The sequence below is a fragment of the Eucalyptus grandis genome, chromosome 9 (genome assembly GCF_016545825.1).
Source record: "Eucalyptus grandis isolate ANBG69807.140 chromosome 9, ASM1654582v1, whole genome shotgun sequence".
In the NCBI taxonomy this organism is placed as follows: Eukaryota; Viridiplantae; Streptophyta; class Magnoliopsida; order Myrtales; family Myrtaceae; genus Eucalyptus; species Eucalyptus grandis.
In genome coordinates this window covers 38,742,157-38,755,445 of record NC_052620.1, presented here as the reverse complement: position 1 = coordinate 38,755,445, position 13,289 = coordinate 38,742,157, and the positions used below count along the sequence as shown (strand labels likewise).

General features: G+C 40.3%; 1 protein-coding gene across 2 annotated transcripts; it reads right to left on the bottom strand.

The window, feature by feature from the left end:
- Positions 1-4,651: 4,651 nt before the first annotated feature.
- LOC104419764 (zinc finger protein GAI-ASSOCIATED FACTOR 1) lies at positions 4,652-8,309 on the bottom strand. 2 transcript variants are annotated; one of them, XM_018863044.2, is made up of 4 exons: positions 7,279-8,309; positions 6,730-7,126; positions 6,344-6,603; positions 4,652-5,847 (listed from the first exon to the last, which is right to left on the bottom strand). In XM_018863044.2, exons 1-4 carry the CDS (start codon positions 7,412-7,414, stop codon positions 5,078-5,080), a joined length of 1,563 nt encoding a protein of 520 aa, XP_018718589.1. In that variant the 5' UTR covers positions 7,415-8,309; the 3' UTR covers positions 4,652-5,077. The 2 variants fall into 2 exon arrangements, with proteins under 2 accessions (XP_018718589.1, XP_010029827.1); XM_010031525.3 differs by having other exon boundaries at positions 6,350-6,603; positions 7,279-8,299.
- Positions 8,310-13,289: the final 4,980 nt, after the last annotated feature.

Here is a 13,289-nt window from a genome sequence, read left to right as displayed (position 1 = left end):
ATAGGGAAGCACGCGCTATTTAAAAAAGGTCAATTGAATTCCGAATTATAGCAGCGACCTAACTTTCGTACTTCACGGGGGAACAAAAATCATCTTCGAAAACAGCAGCAACGCCCCTCGAGCGATTTTTGAAAATTTTCACATTTGCCATTTGCAATTCTCCAAATTTCACCACCCAAAAATCTTAGGTGGCTCCAAAACTTAATCAAGGGCACCATCAAATCCCACATTAAATTGTGGGAATTCTAAGCTTTGACTCTAGGGAACACACAATTATGGTCAAAGAACATATCATTGAAGACAAGATGCAGATACAATGGGAAACCCACAAGCAACTGACACGACCTTATCAGATCAGGGACAGATCTGCCATCTCTCTCTCTCTCTCTCTCTCTCTCTCTCTCTCTCTCTAGATTCATTAGTGAAAGAGAGAATGGGAAGCGATCCATCAACATCGGTGATCTCCTACATTAGCATCACATAAGGAGAAAATTATTTATGAATAACTAAAATTATTATAGTTTTACCGATGCAATCCTAATTACTTTTATGTTTTATCAATTAAGTTTACATTATTAATTTTAGGCTGATAATTTTTTATAATATTTTAATATTCTTTCAAATTTTTATTAATTTTCTTTTTTTCCTTTCTTCTTCATTTTATCAATGGTCGGCTTCATATTATGTGGGCAAAGGTCACCCTCAGTCGACCTAGTCTTGGGCCGGCCACCGACAAATAAAATTGAGAAAGACAAAAGAAAAAAAATCAAGAAAAATAATAAAAAATTGAAAAATATTAAAATATTATTAAAAATCGTTCATATCAGCGAATTCCAATTAAATTTGCAGAATTAACTCAATTGGTAAAAAGTGAAAAATTTTATGATCGAATTAATAAAATTAAAAAGTTTAGGATTAAATTAACAAAATGCAATGAATTGAAAATGTTTTTGGACAATTTCGCCTCACATAAGTGCCCGACATTCACACCTTTCGATTTGAGTTATAACTATTATAACTCATCACCGTCGCCCCTCCATAACCCTAGCGAAAGCAAAGCCCGGAATCGTCTTACACCACGGCATGGCCGGATCCCACGCCACGAACTAAAACGATGGCTTCCTGGAAATCAAGAAGAGACTTTGAGGATTCGAACGTGTCTCTCTTATGAAAGGAGATGGGTAGGTTTTCTCACCCTTCCTTGCAAAGCTTCAACCTCCATTTTCCTCCCTTCTTTCCTCTTTTTCTTTTCTTTTCTTTTCTTTTCTGATGCTCTGACGCGAGTGGTCCTGCTCCAGCGCAGCAGCGGCAGCAGCCAATTATGACTCAACCTCCACCAGTCGGAAGCCTCGCAATCAATCCTCCTCCCGGTCAAAAAGTCAACAAGATTCCTTCCGGAGGATATTTTCCCCCCCGACTACCAATTATCTCTCATCGTCCTTGCTATAAATGCAAGCAAAAACGGAAAACGTGTTTTTTTTTTTTTTTTTGGGTAAAAAAATAAATAAATTGTGGCTTCGTAACGAAGATTTTCGGTATGTCGGGATAGATTGTTGCGTTTTACCTTTTAATTAATGTAGATTTCATGACGGATGTCTCTTATAATCCAAAATATTAGAGACTCTCGCGCAATAAATCTCACATGCAACTTCCTAATAATTTCTGAAATTTGGGCGACGTTGGTCCTTCATCTTTTTTTGGTAAACTGCCACTTCGGTAAAGAGTGCCTTAGGAGCATTTGTCAAGGACATCCAAATAAGGGAAGGCCGTCACTTCCAATGTCTCATCTCTCGTGTCATGTGTAATTGTGCATCAAAAATCAAAACATTTTCTTATTAAATGCCATGGATGAATACCCAGAATCGTTCACTGACAAGACCCTTATCATCAAATAATGTACTGAGGCCTTGGCGTAAGCAATTGCTTTTCTAAATCATTTTTAATTTTATATGCTCCAATTTTTTTTTAATCGTAAACTATCACAAGATGCAAATATTTAAACTTTGACATCCAACTAACCATTTAGTGAATTTTTTTATGCTATAAGTGGAAGTTAGGACCTAACAGAAGAATAGTTCTACAAACATGCCCTAGGTCACATTAGGATAATACTTAATAAATAGATACATAGATAGATAGATAGATACACAAGAAGGGTAGGGAAGATCGTAGATATGGATAGATTGACCGATTGACCACAGAATCGAAAATGAAAAGATATCGACTATCATCAAATGAGGAAACGTCAATTAATGCCTTGTAGTCTTTATTCATCGGTACTTATCAAAGCTTAAGCAATTGATCTTACATGTGGAGAGTGTCCAATTTCTTGAGATAATCCTCATTTTCTTTGAGTGGACATAGCTCGTTGCTCATTCAATAATTAGAATATCGAGTGCTTCGGCTAATAATTGGGCCAAAATGACCATGCTTTGAGGATAACGATCAAGGGGTGTTAAATAATCTGAGGGGCAATTTGGTAGAGAGAGTCGAATTTTAAATTAGTAAAGCCCATTTTTTTTTCCATACAAAATTGTAAAATTTTAGGGTCGAGAAGTCGAGCTGATTATTAAAGGGGAGGGGGGGGATATAGTCAAGCTATGATCGCCAAGTGTCAGCTCTACGAGCTTGCCAGCCTGATCGAGCCTCCATTAATTTTCTAAATAAATGTTTATTAGATAAACATGGACATTAATATCTACAAAACAACATAGTATAATAACTCTGTTCAAGCGTATTTATGACAAAGCTCGAGCTCAAGTTCTTTTGTGAATTGGTTGTATTCGAATTGAATCAAGTCAAGCTCATGTATTTCAATTTTTTTAGTCAAGCTAAGCTAGAGTCGAAATTTTAGTATTTGATCAAGCTTGAGCTCAAAATTTGAGTCTTGAATATCGCAATAAGTCAAACTCGAGCTTGACACTATATCGACTCGACTCGACTTGACTTAGCTCAATCATACTCCTAATTTTTGTACTAGGTTCACAACACTTTAGCCACCGAATGGAAATAACACGGGTTGCTAATATATCTTACTCTAATCAATGTTCGGCTCTTCTTTGGTTGTCTTCATGTTTGCCCTAATTTTTCATGTGTAACGTCCAACTAACATACGAATAGAGTGCTAAGTCACTACTTAATTTGCATTCTCTTTAAGAATTGATTTTAAAAATTATCAAAATCTACTAAATGAAAACGGCATCGAGCTTGCGGTTTGGAGATTGAACTGAAATCCATAATTAAAATTCGGAGATTGAACAGTGATCCATAATCTATAGAATGAAAGAGGCTTTGAGCTTGATATTTGGGAATTGAACTAAGAACCACGATCAAGATATGGGGATTGGACCAACAATAGAACGAAAAAAGGCATCAAGCTTGCGGTTTGGGGATTGAACCGAGATCCATAATTAGGATTTGGGGATTGAATTGAGATCCATTACCTATAGGATGAAACGGGCATCAAGAATGCTGTTTGGGGATTGAACTGAGATCTATAATCAGGATTTAGGGATTGAACTGAGATCCATAATCTCAATAGAATGAAAAAATGCATCAAGCTTGCAGTTTGGGGGTTGAGCCAAGATCCATAATCAAGATCGAAGACCCAGTTCAATCACGATTGTTGGTTGTGTGGACCTACATGTGGGGCTTATGTAATCGACGGCTATGATGAACCCGGATCCAAAAAAGCGTTTGTCTACTGTCCTTGTTCCCTGCGTGCGCTGCAGCCAGGAACAATGTATATAAACAGAACATGTGGGAAGTAGGTCCTCTTCCGAATTGAATTACAACTTCAACAACCCCCACCCCCTCCCCCTTTCCCCCCTTTCCCTTTTCTTTTTGTGTTCGCATCATTATTTTGTGCAAAGTAAATCCCAGGATCTGGTCCGGCAGCTGGGAAGTTGTTGGGTAGAAAGACAGCGACTCAGAAGAAGTCTCGCAGTATAACATGTTCGCGTTGACCCCAGTTCACGCTTTTCTTTTATTTGTTTCTGTATCCTTACTCTACACATTGCTGTATACTTAATCTCGGAGAGCGACCTTATAAACGTGGTTAAATCTAGACCAAGTTCAGCTGGAGAGCGACCCTTATAAATGTGGCTAAATCCAGACCAAGTCTTTGGCATCTTCTCGAACTGCTTGTGTTTTGTATTAACCCCAATACCCCAAATCCCCCAATGAAAGCATGAGAAGAAAGGGGAAAATTCTTGTCTTTGTTGATCAGGAAACAGGTCCAGCTCCATGGGGTTTCCTTGGACAAGCTATGGCATGGAGATAATTGAAAGGACCATCTGGAGAAAAAAAGGGAAACTCAAGCTTCTATTTTTCATGGCAAAGACATGATTTTTCTCTTGGTGCAAGAGCCAGAAGAGTCGTGCCAATCTGTCATATGACCATTCAAACAAGATCCTCAATGGTTCTCGAGAACATAAACAGGGAAATTTGGGACGGGCTTGAAGGACCCTTTTGCTGCTTTTCGCGAAACCATCATGATTAGAACCATCGCAATCCAAGCAGACCTTAGATTTCGGTGCGGATGGTGTAATGATCCACTTCACTTGAGCACATTCTTTGCCTACGCTGTTCAAACAGAGTAAAGCATTGGCAAAGCCAATATCGAGATTGCATGTCAATCCACAATCAGATATTCATGGCAAGATAACAAATCTTCACTATTTTTAAGGCTTCTTTACATTGAACAACAAATGAAATGGCAAAACTAATACATCGAGATGTATTAACTCCAAGACGATTAATGTAGCTACCCATAGTCAACTCACAGCGAGTTCTATGCTGCTGTTCTACTGCTAAGCTCGAGCGAACTTAAAACATCATCTGATCACTTTTGATATAGCTCGTACCTCTAACAACACATCACAGATTCACAGGGAAAAAATAGAAGTCTCCCCAGATTTTAGTTTTTATGGAATCTTTCACATCAACAGTTCTCTTCCGACTTTCATCCAAGGGAAGCGTCTGCTCGATGGTTCTTTGGTGGTTTCTTGAGCAACATTGATTCTTTTAGGACAATATGCACCTGTACATACAAATTCCCTGCGACTTCTGGTTAAGTTCACGAGCTCTGTCCAATGTCCTTGCCGACAAAGTCTCCGCTGCCGAATGAGGCTGCCGCCGCTGCCATGTCAAGGCTACCACCTATAGAGTTCATAAGACCTGAGAAACCACCACTTGGGTTGCCACCAGCTGCCATCCCCAATCCAAGAAAATCTAAAGTAGGATGCTTTGGGCCAAACATGGTTGGAGTCCCCATCATCAGTTCCTTCAGACCTGAACTCCCATCACAAGGAAGCGCTAGCCCCAGTCCAGCAGCAACAGAGGCATTTTCATGCTCGACATTATTAGGGTTCCACTGTAAGTTCTCTTGTTGCCCTGCCGAGGTGGAGGAAGAGACAATCCCGAGCCCACGAAGCAGCGATGCATTGGTTGCAGTTGCCCCCATCTGAGCAGCCTTCTGCAGAAGCGCAGTGGCTGAAAGAGCAGGCTGTGGAGCGGGAGCATATTGCCGACGCTCCTGCCCTGCACTGCCAAAGAGCGACGACCCGTGATTTGTGGAGAGGCAGAGGGAAATGGGTTCAACAGATGAGGCAGGTCCATGGTCAGAGCGGTCAGGTGGTGCCACGGCACGAATCAGGTCAGTGTAAGGAGTACTCTGCTGCGGAGGCTGTAAGGATGAGGACGGAGTTGAGGAAGCAAACAAGCCTGCTATTACACTAGTGCTTGTTTTGCTATTGCTGCTAGAACTGGTGCTGCTGCTAGAGCTCCCTATCAAGCTGCTTGTCACTGGTGGCTCTTCAAGAATTTGGGATGGGTTCTCTTGCATCCCTACATTGAATCCAAAATCATTATGAACAGTCAAACAATTTCTCTTAGAACTCAAAAAGGCATATTGTCTATCAGAGAGCAAAAGCTAGACTTTTCCATAAAGAAGAAAAGTAACTCTGCAGCCAAAAGCCAAACCAACTGTTATGCTTCTTTCCCTAATCCACTTCTCAATTCCCATCTTTTTTGCTTTTGAATCTCTGTGGTTACTTTTGGATTTTCGGTCTAAAAGGGTCAGAGAGTACCTTTAAGCTAAGGGTTTCTTCTTACTAAGCTTTTGCTGACTAATAGCAATTTACAATTCGTGAGACATAAAATACAAGTTAAGAGTCCTCAAGAAACAACAAAGACCAGTAACCGACAAAAGAAAGCTATCATATGTCTCATTCAAGATCCAGCCTAGACAAAGATTTTCTTGTGCTCGTTCCAGACGAGAAAGAACTACATCCAGACAAAATTAAAGCCAACAACGCAGCAAGAACCAGGAATTAGTACTGACTTTTACCTGCTGCCTGATCAGCCAAAACTGTAGACAACACAGCAGCTGAGGACTGTACAGTTGGTGGAGCAGATGCTCGAGGAGGAGGAGGAGGATGAGGATGAGGAGGAGAGGCAGGTTTCTGGACTTTCGGATCGGCCTGCAAGTTCGGCTTAACCGGAGCCGAGCCCTGACCCGGTCCCTGACCCTGAGTCTGAGCCTTGGCGCTCTCCTCAGCTAAAGCATCACAGAAAGCTCTATGGGTGATGAAGCTATCCCTCCTTCAAAAACAAAACAGGAAAGGGGGGGAAAGCCCGTTTCAATTCACAAGCTGACGACCCAAGAAAGATAACAACTGTTAAACCCAAAAAAGGACATCTCTTTGGGGAAAATTTGTAGTCCAGAACCTTGAGAATAGAGTTCCGCAGTCGCATTTATACTCCCTGGTGCCACAGATTTTCGAATGGGCCTTCCAATCGGACTGCACGGCGTATTTCTTCGAGCACTTGTCGCATTTCCACTTCTTCTCGCCATGTTTCCTGCAGAAATGCTTCTTTATCCCGGTCAGATCACCGAGGGCTCGCGATGGGTCGTGGTGGACGCAACTGGGCTCAGGGCACACGTAAACCCTCTTCTTCACTTCCTTGCCCGATCTCTGCCTAAGCTTCCAAGGCAGGTTGTGGCCTCTCCTGTGGAGCTGCAAGTTCTGGTCCCTCTGAAATCCCTTGTTGCAGATTTCGCAGACGAACCTGTTGGTGGCCAATAGGGTCGTGGGAGACAGAGCTATCACCTCTGCATCTGGATCTGCAGGAACAGAGAAGAAACAAGAAAAATTTCCAGTCAGTAATTGAAGACTCCCTCCCCACCCCACCCCCCCTTCTTCAAGAACAAGAACAAGAACAAGAACAAGAAGGAGATGAAAAAAAAGGTGTGGTCTGATCTTTCGAAGTTATTACCGGGCATTCCAGGGAGATTCCTCTTTTTCTTGGTGGTGGAAGGCGGTGGCGGTGGTTGTGGAGGCGGCTGATTGCCAGAAGACGAGACACTAGCTTCCCCTGAAGCTGTGGACGAATTGTCCAGGTCTGTAGGCATATCTAAGGAGGCTCTAAGAATTTTCTTGGGTGTGTGTTGGGTGGCTTTTGGATTCAACCTAGTGGACAAGAGAAGGGGGGGGCAAAATCCAAGTTCATTTATCTTGGAGGCAAATTCCAAATCCCCCCTTCACACAAAAGAAAATAAAAGAAAAAACCAACACAGGAAAGGGCCAAAAGAAAGTTCCTATCTTTCTAGGGTTTCGGTCAGAGCTCGCTTGCTGCTGCTGTCTGCCTGCCCCTCTTTGCTAGCTCTGCTCAGCTACCAGTCAATCGTCCGCTTTTCCCATTTTTCTTTTCCACCCCCCTCTCTCTTTTTCCTTTCTACCTAACAGCTCTGATGAAGTCTCTGACCCAAAGAAGCTCAAAGACACATTAACCCAAAAAAAGAAGAAAGAAAGAACTCAATGATTAAACCCAGGACTGTAAAAAAAGAAGAGGGCAAGATGATAAAGCTCTCGTCTCCCTTCTCTTTTAGCAGAGCTCCCGAATCATGATCACCACCAACCAGACACAAAGTCCCCGGCCGCCCCCCCAACCCCGATTCAACGATCAAGAAAACGCCAACCCAGCTCTCCTAAGCACCTGGTTTCCGGTTTCTTGAACCTCTTTTTCCGCGTTCCCAAGCCTCGTCGTGTGTAAACGGGGTTCGAGGCTAAGCAAAAGACCGCCAGCAAGCTAGAGAGAGAAAGAGAGGATTGTGTGCAAGTTAGGGACAAGAGGCAAGAAAAAGAGGGGGGAGAGAGAGAGAGAGAGAGAGGGAGACATCCTTGGGTCATTGGTTTTTGGAGCGAGTTCTCACGTCCCTCTCTCGCTATCCCCGAAAAGTCTCGCGAGCTTACAGACACCCTTTTCCCATTGGGGGGTAAAAGAGAAATCTCCTTTCGAAAAAGAGGGGAAAGAAAGGCGATGGAAGTTGAGTTGAGGTGAGCTTGAGATGGAGTCGTCGCTGTAATTCAAAAAGACTTTTTATGTTTTTTAACCATGATTTGGCGAAGACTTGTAGAGGAAGACTTTGTCTAATTTCAGACAGGAGGGGAAGAGAGAGAGAGAGAGAGAGAGAGGGTTCGTCGCTTGCCTGTCGGGAGCGCTCACCACACCCCGCACCGGACGTCTTGTCCTACTCGCGGGGAGGCGTTTTTTGTCGTGTAGCGCTCTGTTTGGATTCGTCAGGGAGAGAGGTTCTCACCTAATTCTAATTTTCATTTTTATTTTTATTTAGATTGATATCTCGGAAAAACTCTTCTTAATATATTCATGATAAATGTATTTTAAACTAAACTTTTTAATCATAAAAAATGTCAAATAGGTATATTTATGATAAATTTATTTTAAATTAATTTTTTAATTAAAAAACTTCAACTATAAATACTACAAATTAGTTTTTATTAAATTGGATAGATATAATAAAAATCACAAATCGGTATACTTGTAATAAACGGAGAAAGTAAAATTTCAAATCGATATACTCATCAACTACTACGTGTTATCAAATTCGGTAATTTAACGGTAAAATTTAATAAAAGCTAACATAGAGTAAATTTATCACGGGCATATTAATTTGAGATTTTTGGCACTAAAAAATGAATTTGAGATTTCATATATGTATCAATTGAGATTTTCATGATATTAATCTTTTTTTTTATGATACATAAACATTCTCCCCCAATTGCTCCTCAATCCGATTTAGCAAGGGTACGTTTTTTTTTTTTTCAAATCTTAGCAAAAGATAAAAGGTGCCCTCCTTTTCTTTTTGCTTTCGTAATGAATTATAAACTATTACTTAAATTTCGATAAGCATTTTCCAGAAATTTCGCGCTGGAAACGGTCCAACGATGTGAATCCAACCATGTGAATCGGGAGATTTAGATTAGGTAAAAAGGTAAATCCGTACAGACCTTAGACCGTTTCGACCTATGGTGGTTGACTAAGGGGCCGGCCAGACATTTCGCCGTTCCGAATACCACAGTGCCCACCGTAATTTTGAGAAACTCCGCGTGATGTTCTTATATCTCACCTGCTCATATTAGGCTTACAAAATTTATTTACCTCAACAGACCCTCGAACTAGATTCATGCCATGTGGCCACCGCCCGACCGATCTAATCGAGAGCAAAAACATCAACGTCAACGCGGACGAGTTCTGAGGAGATTATTAACTTTCTGGCCGCTACCGAATCTCGATCCATAAAAAGGTTCTTCCTAACAACTTGGCTTATCCCTTAATTTCTTTGTTTAACTTGCCCCTTAAGTTAAAAGAGGCAGGGTCCCCTTTCTTTTTTCACCATCAAAAAGGAATGGACGGACATTTCCGCATGCACGAGGATTTTGCAATTCGCTCATGGGCCGATCGAATTCACTTTCAAGCAACCCGTTTTCCAAAGCTTTCTGGTTCAAACAGCGATGAGCTTACGTACCATGTCAATTGTCAAGTTTCGTGGAATCTTGGGTTAATAACATGAAAAATTTCAAATTTATATATTTGTGACAATTTTAATCTAAATTAACCAAAACTGATATATACATGTGGTAAATTTTCCTTTGTTAATTTCTGTTAAATTTTACTATCAAATTATTGAGTTAGATGACACATAACAATTAATAAGTATACTAATTTGGAGTTTTATCTTCCGTTTGTTACTAGCGTACCAATTTGTGATTTTTTATGGTGTTAATTCAATTTAACAGAAATTAACAAAATGTAAATTTATTGCAAATATCCAGTTTAGGGTTTTTAGTGGTCAAAAGTTTAATTTAGCATAAATTTGAAGTTTTTTTTTTTTTTGGTAAGGTGCATAAATTTGAAGTTTATGTGGTATAAACCTATAAAAAAAATTCGGCAAACACTGCTTAATTGTGTATACATACTTACATAGGGCATTTAGGGGGTGACCCAAGCAAGCATCGAATGGGGAAAAAGGTGGTGGGCAATGGGCATTCATTTGTTCCTTTCCATATTATGAAGCATCTACTAGAGGAGTACAAAATGGACCACTCGGATCGAGAATTACTCGAACTAGCCAATTTAGTCTGGCTCTTGGGAGTGTCAATTCAATTCTTGATTCTAAGGGGAAACCAAACTGGACCAGACCGATTAAATATATTTTTTTATTTTTTTTATTTCTTCAAAAAATTAGTAAAGTGTGAATTAAACACTATCTCCGTCTAGTTTCAAATAGTATGAAAAAAAAAGTAAAAAGAAAAAATAAGTGACCAGTTCTATTGAATTTAACTGGACCGATGGTCTAATTCAGTTCCCAATTCTAGAACTAACCGGTCTAGACCCTAATTTCGATTTTCGAGAACCTAAAATCGATCACTTCTAATAGTTAAGTAACGAGCAAGACACCAGCAGTCTTACGTGGGTGGCCTGCCAGGCCACCGCCGCATGTTGGCGGCGCTTCCATCTAACCCTCGTCTTGAAGTCCTCCCCCTTCCCCAAGATCAATGCATCCACCGCCGCCGCTTCGAAGCGGGAAACAAAGAGGGGGATAAGGACCTTGGGAACTTCCGAGAGGCTTTAATTGAGGGAGAGGAGATTGGAGGGAGAGCTCGGTGCATTCTTGATTTGATCTTATTGGGAAGCGAAATCAGTGAAGGAATCTGGCGTGGTGATGGCATTCAATTGCGTGCGAGCTGATCCATCCGAGTAGGATCGCCTTACCAGACCTTCCGGGAAGTCGGCTGGATAACACCGGTAAAATTATTTGAAAAGTCGTGAACTAATCATGCGATGATTGATTCGATTCTAAATTTTTTTGGCACCTTTCAACTATTTGTTAGTATAGCTCTTCCGATTAATTTTATCAAAAAAATTATTGGTATGGACGTCAATCATCTTATGTGACAAAATCGGCACGGACATGTATAGTTCTTTCTAATTTTTTAAAAAATTTGTTAATTTGTGTTATCTTTTTTTCTTCTTATTTTTCTTTCTTCTCTATACTTTTTTTTTTTTTTCATTTTCCTCATTTCCTTTCCTTGGTTGCCAAGATCCTTGGGGATGGTCGGCAACGAAGAATTTATAAAAAAAATATAAAAATATTGCTCACGTTAACACCAATTGTGCCACATTGAATGACTGGAGCTAACTAGGTTGTCATGTCAGGAATTTTTAGCCAAAATCGGTCAAAATGACTATATTAACAAATTATCAAAAGATTTACAATTAAATTAGTTGGATTAAAAAATTTAGTCTGAATTGGCTGTTGTGCGATAGATTTAGGACATTTTGTACAATTTTCCCAAGTTAAAATAGTGCTATGACACATTGCACGAGACATTTTCATGAAAAATGACTAACGTAAGCATATCGTTTGGCATGTCTAGACATGGAAATTTTATTATGCTTGTAAAGGGAAAAATCGCTTTGATCACGTGTTTGGCAGCAGGGTCCTTCATCTTGTCGAGATGAAACGACATCGCTCATCATCGGAGGGCCAAGCCTTGCTTCTGGTGCCCATGATCGATTGAACAGTTCTATCGAGCCACTTCGATCGCATGCCAAACGATAGTCACGGAAAGGTTTGGCTAGTGGCCTATGATAGGGATTGCTCTTGTTTTCCATGCAAGAAACATGCATCCATCTGAAAATCTCCTTTTCGAGCATGCATTCTACAAGCATCTCCAAGGAACATGGATGTGATAGCATTGCGTCATACAGAGATCGATGAAAGGGAGCCCAAGTCCAACTGAATTGACATATCCATTGAAATTCAGTTTCGATATCCTACTTTCGAAAAAAAATCACAAACAAATCGGGAATGTAATTTTAGAACTTTGCGTAACCAGCACGACGCAGTAGATTTCAATATGTACAGTGGGATTTTAGAATTTCAGAATCAGCCGAAAATAAGATAGTTTCTCTTTTCTTTTTTTTTTTTCCACTTTAGTGACATCCACGTTGGATGAACCTTGTATCCTGTACCTCATATCTTGTACATAGTATGTTCTAAAAAGGTACGAGATATCATGTCGAATGTAATACAAGTTGTCATTCATCTGCTTAGTTTCTAGTGGTTTCTTCATTTTATGTTCGAACCGCCACGTTCAAATATGTGAAAACCCTAGCTACCCTCCTCAACATTTTGCAAATATAACATACTAGGTGGTATTAATGTCGATCGAATTGAAGAACCGTCATTTCCGTGAGCCAGCAATCGCGAGTTTGATCGTTGGTTTCTTGCTAATAAGAACATGTGCGACTAGTTCGTCTAGAAAGCATCGACGTCCATCCCTTTGTAAGGAACCATGACGAATTGGGGCTTGTCTTCCCGATCTGTATTGCACTGCACTATGCATTCTTAGATGGCAATGCTGTGTTTGTGTGTTTTGGAGAAGATGATAATAGAATTTGGGATTTGGTCATGAAAGCAAGTTTTAGCTTAATGTTGTGATGGTATTGTTGAACTCGTATCGAATTGGCTAATTGAATTAGGAAAATGGACCAAGGTCTGGTCTGGTTTTGATTTAATAATTGGATCGAAAAACCGATCGACTCGGTATTGACCCAGTTTAACCGGTTTTCCAAACGAAAGTCCCATCGGTTCTTCAATAAAGTCCAAATTGAAAAAACAAAAAAGAAGAAGAAGGAAAAAAAGGTAGTGTATTGTAAAGATATAGAGAAGCGTAGATTAAATGTGAAACCTACGAGGAACCTTTGCAAAAAGGTCAGAAATCGCCATCTAATTCCCCAAGGGCAAAAAAGGTGCGGCGGTCCACGTGGGCATTACTCGACATTTATCTCCCAAATTCAACGTACCGATCCACTTTGACATTAATCAACTCGTGTTGAAATTCTTATCTTCTTCCAAGGCGTCTGTCTAATTCTATTTTTCTTTTTTTTTTTTCTTTTTTGATATCTTTTCACTCTATCCC

What these genes read in the sequence shown, in the direction of transcription:
- LOC104419764 (XM_018863044.2), bottom strand. Translation starts at nt 7,414, where the DNA reads ATGCCTACAGACCTGGACAATTCGTCCACAGCTTCAGGGGAAGCTAGT. An exon ending in GAATCTCCCTGGAATGCCCG is followed by an intron (nt 7,127 to 7,278) that starts GTAATAACTTCG and finishes CTGTTCCTGCAG; the next exon opens with ATCCAGATGCAGAGGTGATA. An exon ending in TGCGGAACTCTATTCTCAAG is followed by an intron (nt 6,604 to 6,729) that starts GTTCTGGACTAC and finishes TTGTTTTTGAAG; the next exon opens with GAGGGATAGCTTCATCACCC.